At 47.1% G+C, this 25418-nt stretch overlaps 1 protein-coding gene and 1 long non-coding RNA gene across 4 annotated transcripts in view; one reads left to right on the top strand and one right to left on the bottom strand.

Moving 5' to 3' along the window:
* The window catches only part of LOC141085916 (dimethylaniline monooxygenase [N-oxide-forming] 2-like), a 113669-nt gene that overhangs the window by 39566 nt on the left and 48685 nt on the right, over positions 1-25418 (bottom strand). For all 3 annotated transcript variants that reach the window (XM_073571546.1, XM_073571547.1, XM_073571548.1), the window contains one exon: positions 24879-25021. In XM_073571546.1, the coding sequence (XP_073427647.1) occupies positions 24879-25021 (143 nt within the window). The remainder of the gene's footprint in view (positions 1-24878; positions 25022-25418) is intronic.
* The window catches only part of LOC141085918 (uncharacterized), a 149871-nt gene that overhangs the window by 107521 nt on the left and 16932 nt on the right, over positions 1-25418 (top strand). The window contains exon 2 of the long non-coding RNA XR_012231438.1: positions 21952-22087. This is a non-coding gene — a long non-coding RNA (uncharacterized lncRNA). The remainder of the gene's footprint in view (positions 1-21951; positions 22088-25418) is intronic.

Raw genomic sequence — 25418 nt, 5'->3', positions numbered from 1 at the left:
CTGTTCAGACAGCGCTTCCTGGGCTCTGCAGTAAATCCAGATCCCTGTATAGGGGTTAAGGGTGTCGGTGCTACTCGGGGCGCTGTCTGTCTGCAGCCCAGACCCGCAGACGGACGCGACAGATATCATGTAAAGATATCACCCAATTGTGCGTCCCTTAAGGATTTTGTTAGGATTTTTTATTCCCCCTAACCCCGCACCTTTAAGGCATAAATACCTTTTTTATCTTGTTGGAGATGTATGCAAATCGCCACGGTCCGGTACGATGGGCGTGGCTTAGTTGCCTTCTTTCCTCCCCCCTCCTCGGCTTGCTGCACGTAATCTTCATCTGTGAATATCACAGATAACGTTGGTTTCCATGCTTGCACATTGTGAAGGCCACCAGCGCCTGCGCACTATGCTTTGCCCAACTGTGGGCGAAGCATATAATCGCAACTGCGCATGCGCCAGTATTTTCCAGCGCGGTCTATACCCCGGAAGTCTTCACATGCAGGACACACTTCCGGGGCATAGACTGCGCCGGAAAATACCGGCGCATGCGCAGTAGCGATTATATGCTTTGCCCACAGTTAAGCAAAGCATACTGCGAAGGCGCCGGAGGCCTTTACAATGCGCAAGTAACGCGCCTGAGGGGCCGTGGGATACTCGGTACCGAGCCCGTTAACTTCATTGGGAAATGTTACAGCGGCGGTGACCCGGTCGGAGGCCCCAGGCGGTCATGTAAAAGGGGTAGAGTTGGATAAGGATAAAGTTTATGTAGTGATTCGTGACGCCACCTGTGGGTTCTGGTCATAGTGACCAGTGCTGCAGTGTTGCTTCTCTGGGACAGATGTTGGGTGCAGCTGTGATGCTGTAGCCCTTCACAGGTAGAGCTGTAGTCCCAGGGCAGTGTAGATGAAATTGTTGGCGGGGTTATGGTGTGGAGTGGATGAATGGCGCAGGAATAAAATGGAGGACACCAGGGCATTTAGTTCCAAGGCTTTACTCACAGTCTGTTGCCCCTACAGATGCCCACTTCAGTGCTGAGTCCTCCAGGGAAGGGGTCCAGACAACTTCCAGATAAGATGAAATGCACCATCCCAGCTTTCCCTGTCAGTGTGTTCCTTTCCTGGCCATCTCCGAACTAAATGCTACTTTTCCGCCTTACTTCCACTCCAGCACTTCACAATTAGCGTTGTGGGCCAGCAGCTGCGAATCCTGTCCAGACAACTTATATTCTCCCGTTTCTGTGATTCTATATATAGCCGCCTTTCCAATCGGATTAATTGTGGTAGGGGCGATGGTCCATAAAGTAACCAAAGCTATCGGATTGCTAGAGGCACCCAGAGGAATTTTGATCTAGGCTAGGGGCCGTTCCCTTTGCGTCCAGTCTGGTTCCTTCCTCCACCTGACAGCGGTCAGCGTGGAACGGGACCCACGGGATAACTGTCCAACCGTGTCCCTGGAAGAACCAATCTTCCTTACGGAGAATCTGCTGTTTCTTTAGTCCAATCCGTCTGGCACTCCCCATGCAGTCGGGAGCTGCGCAGACTATGTCCTACTTCTTCCTTCCCTCTCAGGGGATCTGTCTCAACCTCATCCTAGACTCTCCCGCCTTGCTACGCTCCGCCCACCTCCCAGCACACTTTGTGTTCCAAGTATGGAGCCATGAAGGGTGCTCTGCTACACTACTGTGTGTGTGGGGGTGTGGGTGTTGGAATCTGTTTGGGTGCATCCACCTTACCTGGTTGTGGTGTACCACACCTCTGGATGAGGTGCAGTACCTCTGTGGCGACTCGACCTGCAGGGGCGCCACACAAGTGCGGAAACCAACGTTACCTGTGATATTCACAGATGAAGATTACGTGCAGCAAGCCGAGGAAGGGGGAGGAAAGAAGTCGACTAAGCCACGCCCATCGGACCGGACCGCAGCGATTTGCATACATCCCCAACAAGATAAAAAAGGTATGTATGCCTCAAAGGTGCAGGGTCAGGGGGAATTAAAAATCGTAATAGAATCCTTATGGGACGCACAATTGGGTGATATCTTTACATGATATCACTAAATATGGGTGACAGATTCCCTTTAAAAAGGCAACATGTAAGTAAGAGGAAACTGTCTCTTAAATAGTCTCTTAAATACTGTATGTCACAGGGTCTACATCATTAACACTGCGATCTTGCTCACTTCCCTTTGGTTTGTTGTCCATAATCCCTCTCTGTCCATTAATCTGCCCTAAAGAACTTCTCAGTACCCATAGCCTTCAACTTCCAGAATACCCCAACATGCTGTGGATGTCGTAGTTATCCTTAAAGAGAAGCTGAAAGCTGATACATGCCTTAACCCCGTATAGCATGATCAGACACAGGCTCTATAATTTCAAGCAGGTATATTTAATCTAAAGCTCTGCAGCATTTAAGAAAAAACTACATGTGAAAGCTGGCTCTGGTGACCAGTCCAAGAGGTCGTTCCCTGGAGGTTTCTTCCCACCCCGCTTCCCTTGAGTGCAATGTGAGTCACTCTGCCACTCTCCCAGTGCATCCTCATTCTTCGCACATCTCTCACTGTTAAGACACAGAATTCCATAAACAAGGTGGAATCAAAATGTTAGCACTATTCAAGCATTTTGTAATTGAGCTTATATTATTAATCAACTCTTCAAGTAAAGATAATTGTTCTGCAACTTTATTAGAGTTCATTCCCAAAGCTTGCAGAATTGTCACTGTAGCTCTGGCTTAAAATACAGGGTACAATTCAGAATCAGATTATTGCAATGTAATTCAGTATATCAGTACAGAAAATGTGAAAACAGATTTAGAATTTTAATTGAATCCAGTTAGCACTCTTAAAATCAATTAGTACGGTAATCATTGAAGTTACTCAATAGATAATGAGGCAAACTTCTGTAGAATATGTAGCTGAATGCTACTTTTTCTGATTACGCAGACTGTACTAGACTGTCTAAACCCAGTCTGAAAAGGTCTTGGGTGATGATGTCAGAGGTGTTTGACCGGTTACAATAGTAAACCAGTATGGACTAGCTCTAAGGAAAATTCACTAATGAAAGGAAATGAGACCCAGCATCTGAGCCAGGACAGTGTTATGAATGAGTCACCATAGGAGGCAAAAACAGAAATACTAGCTAAGTCCAGAAAACCAGAGAAGTTGGCAGCTATCGGATTGCAGACCCCTGAACTTATCAACAACTAGCAGTAGCCGTGGGGGGTTCCTACGGTGCCCTAGACCCCTCGAACACAGCCGGAGAACTACATAGCCTAAAGACAGAAAGGGAAATCTAAACTGCCCCAGAGCAGACCCCAAAGCAATAGGCAGCCCCCAACATATAATGACGGTGAAGCAAGATGAAAAAACACTCACACAGATAGAGAGATAGGCTGAGCAAATGATGGGGCCCAAGCTAACTAGATAGGACAGGAAAGAAAAGCTGCTGTCTGTTATCCGCCAAAACCCTATCAAAACAAGAGCCAACAGCTGATAGGGAAAAAAAACCCTGAAGACGCTAGGCTTCAAAAAGACTATATCAGTACTCAGGTATTTTCTAAAGACAGAGCAAAAAGGAATTCAGCTCACCCCAGCAGGGAATTGCAGAAATCAAGGAAAACAATGCAAAACAAAACCAAAACACAAATGCAAAAAGTAGAACAGAAAACTTCGCTTTTGAGGAGCAGGAATCAGACTGGTCTCCTAGAATCCCTCAGAGAGATCACCAGCAAGGCAGAAGGGCGTCGGCTGCCTTATATCCAGTCAGTAATTCCCGTCACCCAGTCATCATCATCCTGCCCAGGTGCTTGGTAATCAGCCTCACTATCTTCCTTCACCAGAAGAGGGAGTTCATCAGACCTCAATGGTGAAGATGAAAATGAACTCACAACAGTACCTCCCCCTTGAGGAGGGGTCACCAAACCCTCATCCACGCCACCAGGGTGAGCCCGATGAAAGGCACGCACCAATCTTTTGGCATGAATATCAGAGGCAGAGACCCAGGAATTATCCTCCTGACCATAACCCTTCCACTTAACCAAATACTGGAGTCTCCTTCTAGCCAGATGGGAATCCAGTATCTTCTCTACCTCATATTCCATGTTACCTTCAACCAATACCGGGTCCAGAGGTGCCACCCCAGGAACTACTGGTTCAACAAACCTCTTCAACAAGGACTTATGAAACACATTAAGGATTTTAAATGTAACAGGAAGAGCCAAATGAAAAGAGACCGGATTAATAATCTCCAAAATCTTGTAAGGTCCAATAAATCTAGGCTTAAACTTAGGAGAAGCCACCTTCATAGCGATATTTTTTGATGATAACCAAACCATATCACCAACCTTAAACTGGGGACCAATGGTCCTATGTCGGTTGGAAAACCGCTGGGCCTTTTCCTGGGAGAGAGATAACTTATCCACCACTTGGTCCCAGATCTGGTGCATTCTCTCCACCACAGTGTCAACACCTGGGCAGGCAGAAGGCTCCACCTGCCCTGAAGAAAATCGAGGATGAAACCCAAAGTTACAAAAAAAAGGTGACATCAAAGTGGCAGAACTAGCTCTATTATTTAAAGCAAATTCGGCCAAGGGGAAAATGAAACCCAATCATCCTGATCAGCGGAAATAAAACATCTCAAATACGACTCCAAGGTCTGGTTTGTTCTCTCCGTCTGCCCATTGGTCTGAGGGTGAAAAGCAGAGGAGAAGGGCAACTGAATTCCCAGCTTGGAACAGAAAGTCCTCCGAAATCTAGACACAAACTGAACTCCTCTGTCAGATACAATGTTCTCTGGAATCCCGTGCAAGCGAACCACCTGTTGCAAAAACAGGGGCACCAACTCAGAGGAAGATGGCAACTTAGGGAGTGGTACAAGATGAACCATCTTAGAGAACCTATCACAAATCACCCAAATAACAGTCATTCTCTGAGAGACACTCATATCAGAGATGAAATCCATTGAAATATGGGTCCATGGCCTCCTGGGAACCGGCAAAGGCATCAACAACCCACTAGAGCGAGAACAAGGTTTAGACCGGGAGCAAGTCCCACAGGACTGCACAAAATTCCTGACATCACGAGACAAGGCGGGCCACCAAAAAGACCGACTCAGCAGATCTCTAGTACCAAAAATACCTGGATGACCAGCCAATGCAGAGCAATGAACTTCAGACATCACTCTCTTCTTCCACTGGTCAGGAACATACAACTTTCCACTGGGACAACGCTCAGGTTTGTCCTCCTGGAACTCTTCCAGAGCACGTCTCAAATCGGGCGAGATGGCAGAAAGAACTACCCCTTCGCCTAAGATGGTAGCAGGCTTGGTCACCACAGGAGAATCAGCAAAGAAGCTCCTAGAGAGAGCGTCAGCCTTGACATTCTTAGTGCCAGGAAGAAAAGAGACCACAAAATCAAAACATGTAAAAAACAAGGCCCACCTAGCCTGTCTAGGGTTCAAGCGTTTGGCCGACTCCAGGTAAATCAAATTCTTGTGGTCAGTGAGGACCACGACTTGATGTTTAGCTCCCTCTAACCAATGTCTCCACTCCTCAAATGCCCATTTCATGGCTAACAGTTCCCGATTCCCCACATCATAGTTACGTTCAGATGGAGAGAATTTTCGGGAAAAGAAAGCACAGGGATTCATTTTAGATGTTACAGGATCCTTTTGGGACAAAACAGCTCCTGCACCAATCTCAGAAGCGTCCACCTCTACCTGGAACGGGAGTGAGACATCAGGTTGTCGCAAAACCGGGGCAGAAGTGAATCTTCGCTTCAGCTCCTGAAAGGAAGAAACAGCCTCTGGAGACCAGTTCAACACATCAGCACCCTTCTTAGTCAGATCAGTCAATGGCTTGGCAATACTAGAAAATTTTGCTATAAATTTCCGATAAAAATTAGCAAAACCCAAAAACTTCTGGAGGGCCCTCAAAGAAGTGGGCTGAACCCAATCTTAAATGGCCTGTACCTTGGCCGGGTCCATTTCAATAGTTGACGGAGACAAAATAAATCCCAAAAAAGAAATCCTCTGTACCCCAAAAAGGTATTTCGATCCTTTGACATACAGGGAATTCTCCCTCAAGATCCGGAACACAGTCCGAACATGTTCCACATGAGAATCCCAATCCTTGGTGAAGATCAAAATATCATCCAGATAGATAATCAAAAATTTATCCACAAAGTCTCGAAAAATATCGTTCATGAAGCACTGGAAGACAGAAGGTGCATTAGTGAGCCCAAAAGGCATGACCAGGTACTCAAAATGTCCCTCCGGAGTATTAAACGCCGTCTTCCATTCATCCCCATGCTTACTGCGGATAAGATTATACTCCCCCCTGAGGTCAAGCTTGGTAAACCAGCAAGCACCTTTAACTCTGGAGAATAGATCCGAAATCAGGGGTAACGGATACTGATATTTAATAGTAATTTTGTTGAGGGCACGATAATCAATACAAGGCCTTAATGAACCATCCTTTTTGGCCACGAAAAAAAAAACAGCACCTAAGGGTGAAGAGGATGGTCTAATATGACCCTTCTCCAACGCCTCCTTAATATAGGATCGCATAGCCTCGTGCTCGAGTACAGATAAATTGAAGAGCCGACCCTTGGGAAATTTACACCCCGGGCTCAGTTCAATTGCACAGTCATAACTCCTATGAGGATCAAAGACGCAGACTCATTCTCACTAAATACATCATAAAAATCCGCCAAATAGTCAGGAACATCATGCGACTGAGGAGAGGTGGAAAAAACCGGAGCCTCACTAAGGGCACACCGACAACCCCAACTCACCACAGACACAGATTTCGAATCCAAAACTGGATTATGAATTTGCAACCAGGGAAACCCCAGAACAATGATATCATGCAAATTATGCAACACCAAAAATCTGCAATTTTCTTGATGGTCTGGGGCGACCACCTGGGTCCAAAACTGAGGTTTATTTTTCGCCAAAGGAGTAGCATCAATCCCCCTCAAAGGGATAGGCGTCCGCAGAGGTGTCATAGGAAATCCACAACGTTTAGCAAAATCCAAGTCCATTAGGTTCAGGGCTGCTCCGGAATCCACAAAAGCCTTGGCGGAAAATGTGGACAGGGAGCAGATCAGAGTAATTGCCAGAAGAAACTTAGGTTGAACACCACCCACAGAAAACGTGTGTGCAAAACATTTCTCTCATTTAGGACAGACAGAAATAATATGCGAGGCATCTCCACAAAAAAAACACAGCTTATTACGCCTTCTGAACTCCTGACGTTGCTCCCTGGACAAAACTCTATCACATTGCATAGGTTCAGACATTTGTTCAACAGGTGGCAACACCTCTCGTGCAGTCCTGCGTTCACGTAAACGCCGATCAATCTGAATGGCTAATGACATAGAATCGTCAAGACCAGAGGGAACAGGAAATTCCACCATAGTATCTTTTACGGCTTCTGACAAACCTTTCCGAAAGAGAGCTGCCAAGGCATTATCATTCCAGGTAGTAAGGACCACCCACTTTCGGAATTTTTGACAGTACAATTCTGCAGAATCTCGACCCTGGCTCAATTCCAACAGGGTCTTTTCAGCCTGATCCATAGCATTAGGTTCGTCATACAACAACCCCAAGGCTTGAAAAAATGCGTTCACATTAGTCAGAATAGGATCATCTGGTTTCAAAGAAAACGCCCAGTCCTGGGGATCGCCACACAGCAAAGAGATGACAACTTTAACCTGCTGTGCGGAGCTCCCTGACGAGTTAGGGATAGTTTTTGAAAATCAAAAATTTAGACCGATCCCCAAAAAACACATCAGGAGTAGGGATCTTTGGTTCAGCAGCATATGAATGAGCAAGGTAGGCGGAAATTCCCCCCACTTCCGCAGCGAGCTGCTCCACACGATCAGACAATTGCTTTATCTCCATTGAGAGAAAAAAAATTCCCCCTACAGCCTCAGAGATATAGAGGAAAAAATATACACGCTTTTTTTTTTTTTTTTTTTTTTTTTACAATTCTTTCCTGCTATTGAGTACCCTAGGATCTGCAGTATGGCTGGTGATTCTGTTATGAATGAGTCACCGTAGGAGGCAAAAACAGAAATACTAGCTAAGTCCAGAAAACCAGAGAAGTTGGCAGCTATCGGATTGCAGACCCCTGAACTTATCAACAACAACTAGCAGTAGCCGTGGGGGGTTCCTACGGTGCCCTAGACCCCTCGAACACAGCCGGAGAACTACATAGCCTAAAGACAGAAAGGGAAATCTAAACTGCCCCAGAGCAGACCCCAAAGCAATAGGCAGCCCCCAACATATAATGACGGTGAAGCAAGATGAAAAAAAACTCATACAGATAGAAAGATAGGCTGAGCAAATGATGGGGCCCAAGCTCACTAGATAGGACAGGATAGAAAAGCTGCTGTCTGTAATCCGCCAAAACCCTATCAAAACAAGAGCCAACAGCTGATAGGGAAAAAACCCTGAAGACGCTAGGCTTCAAAAAGACTATATCAGTACTCAGGTATTTTCTGAAGACAGAGCAAAAAGGAATTCAGCTCACCCCAGCAGGGAATGGCAGAAATCAAGGAAAACAATGCAAAACAAAACCAAAACACAAATGCAAAAAGTAGAACAGAAAACTTCGCTTTTGAGGAGCAGGAATCAGACTGGTCTCCTAGAATCCCTCAGAGAGATCACCAGCAAGGCAGAAGGGCGTCAGCTGCCTTATATCCAGTCAGTAATTCCCATCACCCAGTCATCATCATCCTGCCCAGGTGCCTGGTAATCAGCCTCACTACCTTCCTTCACCAGAAGAGGGAGTTCATCAGACCTCAATGGTGAAGGGTAAAATGAACTCACAACAGGACAGGTGAGTAACAAAAAGAAGCTGGGTCATGTCCTTACAAGTCTACTTTCTCTGTCAGTTCTTATACAGACATTTATATACATAATAGCCTTAAATTGTCCATCATACACTTCCGTCTGGATGTCCCAGAATCGCACAATCCACTGTGCCACACTGGAAGTATGCCGACCGCCATTTTGGAACACCCGAGTGATGCCACTCGGATCCAGGACGCAGCAGCGATCCCGAACGCCGCTGCGATACCGACCGCGGCTGGGATCCCAGCTGCCGTTCGGATCCAGGCCAACTCTGGGATCACAGCTGCCGATTGGATCCAGGCTGCCGCTGCGATCCCGACCACCGCTGGGATCCCGGCCGCTGCTTGGATCCCAGCCACCGCTTGGATCCCAGCTACCGCTCGGAACCAGCTCGCCACTGCGATCATGAGGCTGTGAAAGGGGTGTAATGAAGGGGATATAATGAGAGGGGAGTAATGAGAGGGATGTCACCGCTGGACCCCCGCCAAGACCCACTACCTGACTACACGCGCCGGATCCCGCCGCTGCCTGCCCATCCGCCTCCGTGCAGTCACTGCCGGCAGGAAAGACGGTGGCTTGAGGCCTGTGCTGGAGATTGGGTGCGGCCACCCTCTGGTGGCGCAACACACCATCTCCAGCACAGAGCGCAAAACACCGTCTTTCCTGCCGGTTGTGACTGCACGGAAGTGGGTGGGCTGCCACCCCCAGCACCACAAAGCTGCTCCCATCGTGATGTTACTGCACACATCTAGTTATGTAATAAACTCCTTGCAAAATGGAGCTTAGAACAGCACTCTGTAATAAACTGCTGGCATTATCATGCCTGGATCTGCATTCGATCAGTGATTCTGTTAGGCGTCAGATTTCTGCGTTTACTCTGCAGCGATCCAGACCCTCACATTCCGCAGTCTCCTACTGTTTATGTGACGTTCAGGGAATGGACAACGCCCGAGAGTGGACCCTCTGGGTCACGGATCTGGAGCCCCTGGGTCGAGCGCGCCAGGTGATGACCGAGCCCTATACAGGGATCGTTAGGGGCAAAACCGCAGAGGACAGAACCGCAACAGTCGGTACCAAGAGGGACGGCTCAGGGACAAGGAGGACCAGAGGAGGGCCAGTGACACTGAGCAGAGATAAGCGTACCTGAACAGGGTTATAGGGAGAGCAGGAAACCATGCGGCAGCTACTAGAAGGGCCAGCAGGAGTAGCCACAGAAGCAGGGGGAATGCAGACGTGGAGAGCCCAGGAGGAGATATAGGGATGGATAGGCAGGAGGGGAGAGCACCAGGGAACCAGGAGAGCGAGAGAGGAAGCAGGACAAGACGGAGGCTGACAGGGAGAAGACGAGAGGAATATAGCCAGAGAACTATAGTAACACTATAGCGGCCAGAACAACGCGTGGATTAGCACACAATCATCAGGCATCTTCCTCTACAGAGCGGACGCCTGAAATACTTTAGGATCAGGAAGTGGGTAAGCGAGCACCGCCCTCAGCGACGCCCACCGCCGGCAGAAGAGGGAGCGCTGGCTCGCGTCCTCGGCCTAATGGAGGAGCGCCGGGACGCGGCAGAGCTGGACGCTGAGTGAGAGTGTGCGCTGCAGAGGGAATGCCGGTAAGACGGGGCAGCAGCGGTTGCCGCCGCAAAAGACGCCAGGGCAGGCACGGCCGCGGATGTTACAGTACCCTCCTCCTTACATCCCTCCTTTCTGAGATTGGCCAGAAAGGTTTTCAGTATTAGGGGGGCGTTAACATTTTCTCGAGGCTCCCAGGGCCTCTCTTCAGGGCCAAATCCCTTCCAATCAATAAGAAAGAGAGTCCTCCCCCTGACTCTTTTCATGGCCAAAATGTCCTTTATTTCAAAGATGTCATCCGACCCAATAGGTGAAGGAGGGGCAATGGAGACAGGTTGGAACCGATTCAGGACTACAGGTTTCAGGAGTGAGACATGAAAGGCGTTAGGGACCCGGAGTGAAGCCGGCAATCTCAGTTTATAAACCACCTCATTGATGCGTCTCAGCACTTCGAAAAGGACCGATGTAACGGGGACTTAACTTAAAGGCAGGAACTTTCAAGTGGATGTGCTTGGTCGAAAGCCAGATCTTGTCGCCAGGATGGTATGGAGGAAGGTCCCTCCGTCTCTTGTCCGCATGTCTCTTAATTCGGGCACTGGCATTCACGAGGGCCTCTCTGGTCTCCTTCCAAATCTCTGAAAATTCTATGGCGAGAGCATCTGCTGTGGGAACTCCTGATGATGTGATAAAGGGCAATGGAACGCCCGGATTCTGACCTGAGACCACAAAGAACGGTGATTTGGTGGTTGATTCGCTGGGATGGTTATTTTGGGCGAATTCTGCCCAAGGTAGAAGTGAGACCCAATTGTCCTGATGGGCGTTGGAAAAGTGACGCAGGTAGGTTGTCAGAACCTGATTAATCCACTCCACTTGCCCGTTGGTCTGTGGATGATAAGCGGAGAAGAAGTCGAGGGAAGTGCCCATAAGCCGACAGAGAGCCCTCCAAAAGCGAGAAGTAAACTGGACCCCACGATCAGACACAATCCGTAGAGAGAGACCATGTAGCCCGAAGATCTGGTGGACGAAGATCTCGGCCAACTTCGGAGCTGACGGCTGTCCAGGCAAGGGGATGAAATGAGCCATCTTTGAGAAGTGATCCGCTACGACTATGATGGTGGTGCAGCCAGCTGAGCAGGGCAAGTCGGTTATGAAATCCATCGCAATTTGCTGCCAAGGAGCATCCGGAACCGGTAACGGGTGGAGAAGGCCGGAGGGCAGGGTCCTTGGGATCTTGTTCTGGGTACAGGTGGTGCAAGAGGCATCATAATCCACTACGTCTTGGCGAAGGGTGGCCCACCAGTAATAACGGGAGAGGAGCGAGAGGGTCTTCTTGGTCACAACGTGCCCAGCAACCTTGGAGGAATTCCCCCAGTGCAACACCTCCGTACATTTATTCTGAGGAACGAAGGTCTTGCCTGGTGGAGGAGTAGAAAAGTTCACAGGAGCCACGGTGATCACTTTGGCAGGCTAGATAATATATGATGGACCCTCATCCTCTTCAGGCGACTGTAAAGACCTGGAGAGTGCATCCGCCTTGATGTTTTTATCACCGGGGCGGAAGTGGAGCTTGAAATCAAACTGAGAAAAATACAAGGCCCATCTGGCCTGTCTGGAATTGAGTCTCTGTGCGGACTGCAGATAGGCCAAATTCTTGTGATCCGTGAAGATAGTAAAGGGATGGACAGCCCCTTCGAGCAAGTACCGCCATTCCTCTAGAGCCATCTTAATGGCCAGCAACTCCCGGTCTCCAATGGAGTAATTGCACTCCGCAGGCGAAAAGGATTTGGAAAAGAGCCCGCAAGGGACCAGTCGTCCTGAGGGAACCTGCTGGGAAAGGACCGCCCCTGCTCCGGTGGAGGAGGCGTCCACTTCTAGAACAAAAGGCCTACTGACCACCCGCCCATGTAAGACCGGTGCAGATGCAAAGGAGCGTTTCAGGGCCAGGAAGGCCTCTTCAGCCTCGGGAGACCAGCTGTTAGAAACCATCTGCAGAGACTTTGAAGACTTAGGCAAGAAAGTGAAAGAACTGGGAGCGCAGGTGGTCTTCTCTTCCATCCTCCCAGTGGATGGCCATGGAACAAGGAGGTGGAATAAGATTCTGCAGGTGAACAACTGGCTACGTCGATGGTGCAGTCAGCAATGATTTGGATTTATGGATCATGGAGTGAATTACTTATACGATGGACTACTTGCTAGAGATGGGGTGCACCTTACGAAGACTGGAAAGCATGTATTTGGAAGTCGCCTTGCTACACTTGTAAGGAGAGCTTTAAACTAGAACAACATGGGAAGGGAAGCATAAGACCAGAAAAAGCCATACACCTGACAAATGCTATTTAGAACTCTGCTATTAGAAGTGGAAAGGAAGAACAAAGACAAAAGAATCTAATTAATAAAAATATTGGAGAAAGAGAAACCAATCACAAACTAAAATGTTTCTATACTAATGCACAAAGTATGGGCAACAAACAAGGAGAATTGGAACTACTAACACAGGAAAAGAAATATGATGTCATTGGAATCACTGAAACTTGGTGGGACAATACACATTATTGGAATACAAGACTAGAAGGATACAACTTATTTGCAAGAAACAGACTTGATAAACGAGGAGGGGGTGTCGCATTGTATGTTAGAAACGCGTATATCTGCACAGAAATTGAAGCTTCAGAGACTGGGCGTTCTGTGGAAACTGTTTGGGTAAGAATACAAGGACAGAACAATGGAAAGGACACCATTGTAGGCATTTACTACAGGCCGCCTGTGCAAGCTGAAGATATGGATGAACTCTTTATGCATCAAATGGCCAAGTTCTCCAAAAAATATGACATAGTTGTCATGGGAGATTTCAACTATCCAGACATTTGTTGGGAATCTCTCTCAGGCAAAACTAACAGGTCAAGGAAATTCTTATCCTCTCTTGCTGACAACTTTATCTTCCAAAAGGTAGGGGAGAAAACAAGGGGAACTGCTACCTTGGATCTAATCCTTATAAACAGGGAGGAAATGGTTGAGGAGGTAAAAGTGGCTGGGACCCTAGGAGGTAGCGACCATACTATTTTAGAATTTTGGATAACTAGAGGCGGAAGACCTGTGAAGACTCAGACGTCAAGGTTAGATTTCAGAAAGGCAGATTTTAAGGGATTCAGAAAGAGAATTGGAGGGATCCAATGGCTGGATATCCTTAAAGACAAAAATGTCCAGGAAGGATGGGAAATCTTGAAAAATGAAATTCTCAAAGCACAGTTGTTAACAATTCCGAAAAGAGGGAAGAATAGGAAGCATTTAAGGAAACCAGGATGGATGAACACAGAACTTAAGCACATGCTAAAAAAGAAGAAAAAAATGTTTATAAAATGGAAAGAGGGAGGCATATTTAAAGAAGAATATAATGCTGTCTGCAGAACCTGCAGGGCACAAATCAGATTATCTAAAGCTGAAAATGAATTGAGGCTTGCAAGAGATGTCAAAAGCAATAATAAAGGATTTTGGGGATATGTTAAAAGTAAAAGAAAAGTCAAAGATGCTATAGGATTTTTACAGGATGAAAATGATGAAATGGTAAGACAGGATGTTGAGAAGGCTGAACTTTTAAATTCCTATTTTGCATCTGTTTTCTCTCAGAAAGGAAATGTAACATCAACTGTTATTCACTGTCCTATTAAGGGAATAGAAGAATCCAGGATATCTATAAACAGAAAGATAGTGAGGAAACACTTAGCTAACCTAAATTAATTCAAGTCTCCAGGTCCAGATGAATTACACCCCAGAGTACTGAAGGAGATAGCAGAAGAAATTTTTGAACCCCTCGCCATAATCTATGAAAATTCTTGGAGAACAGGAGAAGTGCCAGAAGACTGGAGAAGAGCAAATGTTGTTCCTATCTTCAAAAAGGGAAGAAGGTGGAACTAGGCAACTATAGGCCGGTGAGTCTGACTTCTATACCAGGAAAGATCTTTGAACAAATTATTAAACAACATTTATGTCAATACCTGGATAAGAATGAAGTGATTAAACAGAGTCAGCATGGGTTTGTAACTAATAAGTCATGTCAGACTAACTTAATTTCCTTCTATGACAGTATCACTGATTGGGTGGATCAAGGAAATGCTGTAGATATAGTATATCTTGACTTCAGCAAAGCATTTGACAAAGTATCTCATACAATCCTTATTGAAAAAATGACTAAGTATAGAATGGACAAGGCAACTGTTAGGTGGATTCATAACTGGCTTAGTGATCGGACCCAAAGAGTGGTCGTAAATGGCTGCACATCCAGTTGGAAGAATGTCTCAAGTGGGGTACCACAGGGCTCTGTCCTGGGCCCTGTATTGTTCAACATCTTTATCAACGATTTAGATGAAGGAATTGAGGGTAAACTGATTAAATTTGCTGATGACACAAAGCTAGGAGGGATAGCTAATACTAGAGAAGAGAGAGAGAGGATTCAAAAAGATTTAAATAAACTGGAGAAGTGGGCAGCAACTAACAGAATGGTTTTTAACAGGGAGAAATGCAAAGTACTACATCTGGGCAATAAAAATGAAAAAAGCATATACAGAATGGGAGGAATAGGGTTAAGTGACAGCACATGTGAAAAAGACTTGGGTATACTAATAGATCACAAACTGAATATGAGTCAACAGTGTGGTGCAGCAGCAAAAAAGGCAAATGCAATTCTAGGATGTATTAACAGAAGCATACAGTCTAGATCACGTGAAGTCATTATTTCCCTCTACTCATCTTTGGTCAGACCTCATCTGGAATATTGTGTCCAGTTTTGGGCACCACATTTTAAAAAAGACATCAACAAACTGGAGCAAGTTCAGAAAAGAACGACCAGAATGGTGACCGGTCTGCAAACCCTGTCTTATGAGGAAAGGTTGCAGGATTTGGGAATGTTTAGTTTGCAAAAGAGAAGACTGAGAGGAGACTTAATAGCTGTCTACAAATATCTAACGGGCTGTCACATTGTAGAAGGATCAACTTTTTCTCATTTGCACAAGGAAAGACTAGAAGCAATGGGATGAAACTGAATGGGCGGAGACACAGATTAGATATTAGAAAAAACTTTTTGACAGTTAGAGTGATCAATGAGTGGAACAGGCTGCCATGAGAAGTGGTGAGTTCTCCTTCAATGGAAGTCTTCAAACAGAGGCTGGACAGACATCTGACTGGGATGATTTAGTGAATCCTGCTTTGAGCAGGGGGTTGGACCAGATGGCCCAGGAGGTCCCTTCCAACTCTATGATTCTATGATTCTATGATTCTAGTTCCTTTACGGGTCAGGACCGTGATGGGCTTGGTCACCATGGAAAAATGCGGCACAAACTGTCGGTAGTAATTCGCGAATCCGAGGAAACACTGGATGGCTTTTATACCGACAGGACGGGGCCACTTGAGTACCGCAGAGAGTTTCTCGGGATCCATCTTCAGTCCGGAATCTGTGATTATATACCCCAAGAAGGGTAGCGAGGTTTGCTCAAAGAGACACTTTTCAATTTTGGCGTAGAGGAGATTCTCCCGAAGACGATGCAGGACCATGCATACGCTTCTCCGATGAGAGGATAGGTCTGGCGAAAAGATGAGAATATCATCTAGGTACACTACTACGCATGAGTGCAGAAGATCCCGAAACACCTCGTTAACGAATTCCTGGAATACAGCTGGAGCGTTGCAGAGACCAAACGGCATGACTAAATACTCATAGTGACCATCACAGGTATTGAAGGCCGTCTTCCACTCGTCCAAAGCGCGGGTTCGGATAAAGTTATAAGCTCCCCGCAGATCCAGCTTCGTGAAGATCCGAGCCCCTCTCAGCCGGTAGAAGAGTTCCGGGATAAGCGGAAGCGGGTATCGATTCTTAACCGTGATATTGTTCAGGCCCCGGTAGTCGATACATGGTCGAAGTGCAGGGGACGAGGATTTCCGAATGAAGCCCTTAGCCAAGTTCTCCTGTATGTATTCAGACATAGCCGTGGTCTCTGCTGGGGATAAGGGATACGTTCTCCCTCTAGGAGGGGTGGCTCCGGGAATCAGGTCAATAGGACAGTCATAGGCCCGATGCGGAGGCAGAGTATCCGCTTCTTTGTTGCTAAAAACGTCGGCATACGGTGCGGGAAGGCCCGGAAGATTGGCTGGCATTGGCAGGGAACGAGGATGGAGGATGGACCGTAAACAACGTGCGTGGCAGGAATGACCCCAGCGCAGGATCTCCCCTGAGCGCCAGTCGACAACTGGCTCGTGCAGCCTAAGCCAGGGTAATCCTAGGAGGACAGCGTGGGACAATTTAGGCAGGACGTAGAAGGCTATTCTCTCCAGATGAAGCGCTTCAATTTGTAAGTCTACTTCGGCCGTAACCACGGTGACGAGTTCGGGAAGAGGTTTTCCATCAATGGAGGTGATGGCACGCAGGTCTTTTAAGATGACCACCGGGATCCGGAGTTTATCCACCTCTTCTTGCCGGATGAAATTACCAGCCACACCCGAGTCCACATACGCCTCCACAGATCTACGCTCCCGACCTGCAATAATTAAAGCTGAAAGGGTAAGGGGCAGAGAGGAATTATGATCACCTAGGGAGACCTCTCTTACCTGGCCTAGGTGGAGGCGTTTCCCGGTCTCTCAGGACAGGTGCGCACAAAGTGATTGGCTCCACCGCAGTACAGGCAGAGACCGTTCGTCACCCTCTCCCTGCGTCGCTGCTCGGACAGCCAGATCCGATCTACCTGCACGGGGTCGGGAGCGACGCTAGTAGAGGGAGTAGATGAGCGCGGGATGGGCGCTTGATACAGCCTAAAGGGCCTGCACTCCCTAACCGGCTCTCGAGCGAGCTCCAAGAACCGCAGGTCTATACGAGTAGCCAGGGAAATGAGATCCTCCAGAGTGGTTGGGGTATCTCGTCCAGCAAGCTCATCCTTGATTTTACCTGAGAGGCCTCTCCAGAAGGCACCTACAATTGCCTCATTATTCCATCCGAGTTCCGACGACAATGTCCGAAAGAGGATGGCGTACTGTCCCACAGTAAGGGACCCCTGGCGAAGGTTAAAGAGGGCCTCTGTGGTAGACGCTAAGCATCCAGGTTCATCGAACACTTTGCGGCATGTCTCCAGAAAGTTCTGGATACTAGACACGACGGGATCATCCCTCTCCCATAAAGGATTAACCCAGGCCAGAGCTTCTCCCTCAAGATGGGACACAATGAACGTCACCTTGGCACAATCAGTGGGGTATTGTTGGGGCAAAAGCTCAAAGTGCAGTCTGCACTGATTTAAGAAACCCCGACATAGCTTAGGATCTCCGCCATACCGGGGAGGCTTTCCCAGGCGAGGTGGCAGAGACGAAACTGCTTCCCTGGGTGGGGTAGAGGCGGCCGCAGCGGACTGCAAGGCAAGCAGTCGATCGTCAACGGAAGCCATATAACCCAAGATGTGAGACTGGGCGTCGCGCTGCTGCGCGAGCTCCTGCTGAAGACTGACTAGGAGGGGAGCATGCCCTGGATCAGAGGTCTGCAGAGCGGATAACCGGGTGTCCATGGACTTCATGAAGGACATTATCCGGGTCTGATTTTCATGCAAGAAAAGCAGTTCCTTCTGCGTGGCGGCCGCGGCACCGGCTGGGTCCATGGCCTGATGATACTGTGATGTTCAGGGAATGGACAACACCCGAGAGTGGACCTTCTGGGTCGCGGATCTGGAGCCCCTGGGTCGAGCGCTCCAGGTGATGACCGAGCCCTATACAGGGATCGTTAGGGGCAAAACCGCAGAGGACAGAACCGCGACAGCCGGCTCAGGGACAAGGAGGACCAGAGGAGGGCCAGGGACACTGAGCAGAGGTAAGAGTACATGAACAGGGTTATAGGGAGAGCAGGAAACCATGCGGCAGCTACTAGAAGGGCCAGCAGGAGTAGCCACAGAAGCAGGGGGAAAGCAGACGTGGAGAACCCAGGAGGAGATATAGGGATGGATAGGCAGGAGGGGAGAGCACCAGGGAACCAGGAGAGCGAGAGAGGAAGCAGGACAAGACGGAGGCTGACAGGGAGAAGACGAGAGGAATATAACCAGAGAACTATAGTAACACTATAGCGGCCAGAACAACGCGTGGATTAGCACACAATCATCAGGCATCCTCTCTACAGAGCGGACGCCTGAAATACTTTAGGATCAGGAAGTGGGTAAGCGAGCACCGCCCTCAGCGACGCCCACCGCCGGCAGAAGAGGGAGCGCTGGCTCGCGTCCTCGGCCTAATGGAGGAGCGCCGGGACACGGCAGAGCTGGACGCTGAGTGAGAGTGTGCGCTGCAGAGGGAATGCCGGTAAGAAGGGGCAGCAGCGGTTGCCGCCGCAGAAGACGCCAGGGCGGGCACGGCCGCCGATGTTACAGTTTATCTACTGCAGAGGAGATTGCAGAGGAGATTGCCTTGCAGTAAATCTCTCCTGAGGCTAAGTCCTTCTGTCCTCCTACTGAGCATGCTCATGGGACGATCTCCCATTGGAGATCGGGAGTCATGTGCTCAGGTCGTGCTCCAGATCTCATTGGTCCATCTCAGAGATCTGGAAGCTTGCAGAAGGTCCCGCCTGCTATAAAAGGCACGCATGGCTGTTCTGCCATGCGCTAGTATAGACTTACTTGCTGCTGTGTCTATGAGGACAGATGTATGATTCTGGTAAATGACTCATTATGAAACCCCTTCCCTCTGATATTACGTATGTGGTTAGGGACTGAGTTTAGAATCAGCGCCAGCGCTCCTCTGCTGCAACATCCACAGCTGCTAGCGTTCGACATTGTGCTTGCGTCTTTGCCTTGTCGTTTAGCGGCAGTGTCTACGCCGCGCTGCAGTAGCAGCCCTCCTTAGCGTCCGCAGCTGCGACGCTGCACACACGGTAGGTCTAGACAGACGTAGTTCCGCTGTCCCGGGCTACTCCTGTGACCTGATACAGTGCGTGCATTTATACTGTGTACTGTGACTTCAACAGGCTCAGTCTTTTGTATTTGTATTTGATTGGCATCTCTGTGACTTAACAGAGATTGCTTTGTGCACCTGGGTGACGTTTAACCCTGTGCGCATTTCCGCCATATTGCTCCTGCCACCACTTAGCAGCGGTTATATCACCTACTGCACGGTGGACCCCGAGCGGCGAACGCACTTTATTATTATTTTTATTTAGTTTGTTCCGCCGTTCCTAACAGATTCTCTCTTTGTATTCACTTGCTTACTGGTTTTAAAAAAATCAGGTCAGCAATTCTACCCTTTTCTTATCTCCTAAAGTTTTAATTATCCTTTGACAATGTGTTGCCCCCATGAAATACCTATTTATTACACTGTTTTCTACAGCCAAGTTAGTTCAGAGACAAAATCAGCTAATCTTCTTATCAAATTTTGTGGTGCTGCAAGCAAAGATATGATGCTTAAATTTGCTGATTGGAACTAATTTTTCAAGATCCAGAGGAGGTTGTAATTACTTATGACACTTTACATGCAGGTGTATAGAAAGGTTGCGTGTTTGCTATTTTATCAACATTATTTCACTGTTAGTAGCCTACTACGTCATCTATTTAGTCTATTGAGACTTCAGTGTTTTATCATCTTAGGGTGACCAATCAAAAAACGCCAACTCAGCTCGGATGACGTAATCCTAGTAATCATAATTACAGTTCCATGACTTACTTTTATAACTGCTCCCTTTGTAACGTATACAGTTTTAGAACTTCTTAGCTTAGATACTTAGCATATTGACATGTTTCTACATGTTTTTTTCAGATATGCCTAGTTCTTGTATTAACAAAGTGGATAGTGTTTGCTGCCTCAAGCTAGTCTTCAAAGGAGAGCATTAAAGTATTTACACTATGTACAGAAAAAATGGATCAAGTCCCATCTAAAACACAAAGTGAAGCAAAAAAAAATAATCAAAGATTATATCGCCCTCTTTTGTCATTCCAAAAAAATTAAAAAAAAACATAAACAATTATATATTTTAATTATTGTGTCCATAAAAGTCTGGTCTATCAAAATATAAAATTAATTAAGCCATACATAAAACATTATTGCCAGTGTGGCCATTTTTTGGTCTCTGTACTCCAACACTCAATAAATATTGATGTTCGTCCTTCGCAGCCGAAGATGACCATGGCTTCAGGGTTAGAAGAGAATTAATAGTTATGGGTCCGGATGTGGTTAATGAGGCCAGTCCGGGTCCTGAAGATTCGCCCACATATTTGACATAAGGAAGTAGATGTGGTCAGTACACTAGATTCTGCTTGTGCCTTGCGGACAGCAAGCTTTCTTTTTGCGTCCAAGATTTTCCTGTCATCAGCTGCACGTGCTCCTGAGGTGATCCTGCCTCACTAACCTGAACGATCCAGGGCAAGCTCTTCCCATTCATTGATGTTAGCTTCCAGGTTTTTGAGGGACGCATTAAGGCAGTCTTTATAGCGCTTCTTTGGCTCCCCAACTGCTCGCTTTCCTTGGCACAGTTCTCCGTAAAGCAGTTGTTTCGGTAGTCGGCTGTCAGACATTCTGACTACATGTCCAGCCCACCTGGCTTGGGCTTTCAGCAGGAGAGTGTAAACGCTGCAGAGCCCGATTTGTTCCAGAATTGCCGTGTCTGGGACATTGTCTTGCCACCTAATGTGGAGAAGTCTGCGGGGGCAACTCATATAAAAATGATTAAGCTGTTTAGCATGCTGGCTGTAGACTGTCCAGGTATCGCTAGCATTGAGAAGTGTGGTGAGGACCACCGCGCAGTAGACCTTCAGTTTGGTGGTACGGCTGAGTCCCCTTCTTTCCCAGATGTTCTTATCCAGTCTCCTGAAGGAGGCACTGGCTTTGGCAATTCTGTTATTAACCTCAGCGTCTATGGTTACTTCACGGGAGAGTGTGCTGCCTAAGTAGGAGAAGTTATCAACTGCTTTGAGGTTTTGCCCCTTCACCGTGATACGTGACTCCTTGTATAGTTTCCCTGGAACAGATTAATACATGACTTTGGTTTATCTAGTGTTGATCTCGACACCAAAATTGTCACAAGCTTGAGAAAAACAGTCCATTTCACACTGCTAGCGATATCGCTATGTGTGATACTTACCTCTGACCGGCTCCCCCGCTGTCCATCCCTGATCGCGCGAGAATGTCCGGCTCCATTTCTCGTCATCAGCTTCCTGCTGGGCTTCCTGCTGGCGCCGACGACCGACGCGTGGAGGCGGGCGGGAGGATGTTAGGATCGCTGTGTGTGAAAGGTGAGTATCGTGCGCTGCGTCGCTGCTGCATCGCTGTGAGGTCTGCCTGTGTGACAGCTCACTAGCGATCATTTAGCGATGCACCAGCGATCCTGACAGGGACGGATTGCTGGTCGGATCGCTGGTGCATCGCTAAATGTAAAGGGGCCTTAAGGTCTCAAGGGATATTAGGGATAATTAGGGATAACTAGGGATGAACAAATCTGCTGACTCTCGAATTCAGCTGCTCACTCGCATTTGGCAAAGAAATTCCATTTTCATCCTTGTTAGTTGATACGAAATGAATATTTCCATATTATTTTCTGTAGTGGAACCTGATGCCTAATCGGCACCGGAAGATCCTCTCTCAATGAAATTTCATGAAGTAAACGTCATACGCCAGATGGAAGAAGATGCTAGATAGAGCAAAAAAACAGATGATGGACTACGGCATCAGTTGGACAGGTTAGTGATCAGGTGAATATTAATTTTTTTTACCTTTTTCCCTGCCCTCTACAGTTTAGCAAAATGTTGTTCAGTCAGGCTGACAATATATTTAATTTGCATAACACTAATCACAAAAAAAATTATTAAAAAAATGTGAATCTTTTGTAAGTTGTGAAGAAATCAATTTGTCCCTAAGCAATTTGCTCATCTCTACACCATCTTTTTTTTTAACAAGAAGTCTTACACTTTAATCAAGGGTTATACACAGAACCCCTCCTTAAGATTTTATAATCATAGATCTTTGATGAGACACCTTAAAAAATAGCTCTTTCTATTATCTGTCAGGGCTAGCTTACACGAGAGAATAAATCGGTGAGTACAATCTGATAAAACGGCAGATTGCACTTGCCCCAGTGTTGTACTATAGGGCAGGTCACATCTGAGATTATTTTCTCCTGCCGATTCGACATGAGAGAACAATGGCAGCATGCTGCGAATGGCTGCCAGAATTGTATCGCAAGCACCCATAGGAGTCTATGGGTCTGTGTGAAATACCGCACTACCAGCAATGAAGGAGAAGGAGCTGAAGCTGAATTTCATTAGCATCTCATATCAGATGATCTTGCATCAGATGCTATTGTGGCGCCCCTGAGGCTCAGTCGCCACAGAGGTACTGCACCTTCTCCTGAGGTGTGGTGCCCCACCATCCAGGTAAGGTGGAGACTCCTGGCCACGCTCCAACACCTGCACCCCACACCACAAAGTAGTGTAGCAAAGCACCTTTGGCGGCTCCCTGCTTGGAGTATAGCAAAGCACCCATTGGTGGCTCCCTGCTTGGAACACGAAACGTGCTGGGAAGTGGGTGGAGTTAGTTTACATTACAAGGAGCGGGAAGAGTTTAGGATTAGAGTTCAGTTGGTTAGGGAGTTGGAGAGAAGAAGATCCCCGGAGAGAGGGATAGATGGATGGTAGTGCTGCAGCAGATCCCAGTGACCTGGGTCTGCTGGCACAGGAAAGGAAGAGAGAGAGCTACATAGACAGAAAGCCTGATTCTCCATAGAAAGCAAGATTAGTACGGAATGTGAGGAGTAAAAGAGAACAGAGGACGTGGGTTAGAAGAGAACCCTTCCTAGAAGTTCTAAGCGCAAGGCCGGGGCCCGGTCCCCGAAGTTGTATGGATACTAATGGTCCTGCAGCAGACACTGGAGGAATAGAAGTAGTGACCACTTTATTCCCACACAAGACTTGGGGGCACAACAGCAACTGGATAGTGAGCCGGGACTTAGTAGCAAGGAGTCCCCGAAGCAGGCTACAGCTGTCTGCCGTACAAGTAGAGTTCAAAAGAACATCGGACAGGAGGAACTCCAGTGTAACTCAGTACTGGGAGTACTTCATTTAAAGTCGCTATAAGAGGAGACGTTCAGAAAGGCACATGTTGGCGGAGTGTTGGACAGGAGTACTCCATCCGGCCTGGAGGTTGACTGAGTCCCTGACCTGGAGGACACGGCACGGAGGCAGGCACCTGTTTGTACAACAGACTGTGAGTAAAGCTTTGGAACTATATGCCCTGGTGTCCTCCACTCATTCCTGCGCCAACCCGCCCCGCACTGCTACATCCCTTGCGCTTGACACTACACCATCCGAGTGTCACTTCACCGACACTGCCCTGGGACTACAGCCCTGCCTGTGGAGGGTTATAATATCCTTGCTGCACCACACCATCTGTCCCAGAGGATCTGTCTGCAGCGTCGGCTTACATCTCCATTGCCAAACACCACAGGTGGCGTCACGAATAATTTATAAACTTTCATCACCATACGCACACTGTGACAACCCCTTTTACAATGGGCGCCCAGGGCCACGGGCCGGGTCCCTGCTGCCGTGACATCTCCCATTGAAGCTCATCGGGCCCGGTACCGAGTAACCCCCCCACAGCCCTGGGAGGGCGACCCACTATACGCTAGTGTGACTCTGGCCTCAGACTGCACATTATAGAATACACTAATGACTCTTATCTATTAGGTAGGCCCGTGAAGGATTTTTTGGAAAGTCATAAAAGAAGGACTGTATTATTAACATAACATTCTTATCAAACTATCACCTGGAAACATAAACTATGTTTTCATAGGTCCTATACTTTCTACTTCTCTCCATTGACAGAGGAGGACATATGGGATCCAAACTCCTCTGAAGACAAGTAGGGTCAACTTGTTTATTTAAAGCAGTTGTCTACTTGACACCTTTCCTTTTAAAGAAATGGCCCACATTGGAATTTAAAACAAAAGTATTGATTCATACCTTACAGATCCCCATTGGTCTTGCTTTTTGGTCTATACTTCCTGATTGTCAATGTTTCTTGAGGTCCTCTGGTCTTTACCTCTTTGTCCCTCTCTTCTTTGCATTGTAAATGACTGCTTGCTCAGTTATTCTTTTACTGTAACATTGAATTGAATTAGCCAGTAATCGGCTGCATGTACTTGTGTATGGATGTCATTGGTGGAAGTAGACACTAGGAGGGGACCTGGAAGCATTTGAATTAGAGCAGCAGGGTTTACTCATGTGAATGTGGCTGATTTTACTTTTTGTTACTCATTTTGAAAATTTAAAAAAATATTATCAACGTCGAGAACCCTTTTAAAAAATGCTGATTACATGTGTATATATTGCATGTGACACCTAAACTTCCTTCTACAGATCAAAAATGGGTGCTGGTCTTCCTAATTGAAGACAGCTCACAATTTATGTTCCCTAATTTTTTACTTCTTTGGTCTACAAAATAGGATCTAGATATGAAAAGCAAATACTGTACCTGCTTGGCTATGGCACTAATTTCCACAGCGATGTCCCCAGCTGAATTTCCAATTCCTACCACCAATACAGTTTTCTCACGATATTCTTCATATTTCTTATAAAAACGACTGTGAATGTAACGGCCTTTGAAATCATGAATACCTGACAACAGTACAGAGAATTCACATCAATGCAAAGAAGAAAAACATTTTATATTAAAGGGAATTTGTCAGTAGGATCAACCCTGACAAACCATAAATATGGGCACATAGGAAGCTGAGTGATACCTTGATATATGCGATCCAATGTTTTATTACAGAGAAATCCACATTTTCCTTATATTTAATTTATCTGTCCAGGGCAATGGGTCAGACACTGATCTGCACAAGAATTAGCCTCCAGAAATAATTGTAAATTAAAGGAGGTGTTAGGGTACCGTTACACGTAGCGACGCACCAACGATTCCGACAACGATACGATCTAGCTAAGTTCGTTTGTGCATCACTAGTAAGCAGTCATACAGGCCGATCTTCATAACGACACATCAGCGATCAGCGAT

This window comes from Dendrobates tinctorius, unplaced genomic scaffold, assembly GCF_039654945.1.
Source record: "Dendrobates tinctorius isolate UK_male_01 unplaced genomic scaffold, ASM3965494v1 ptg000029l, whole genome shotgun sequence".
Classification (NCBI taxonomy): Eukaryota; Metazoa; Chordata; class Amphibia; order Anura; family Dendrobatidae; genus Dendrobates; species Dendrobates tinctorius.
The sequence above is the reverse complement of the archived record's forward strand: the minus strand, read 5'-3'. Positions and strand labels throughout refer to the sequence as shown.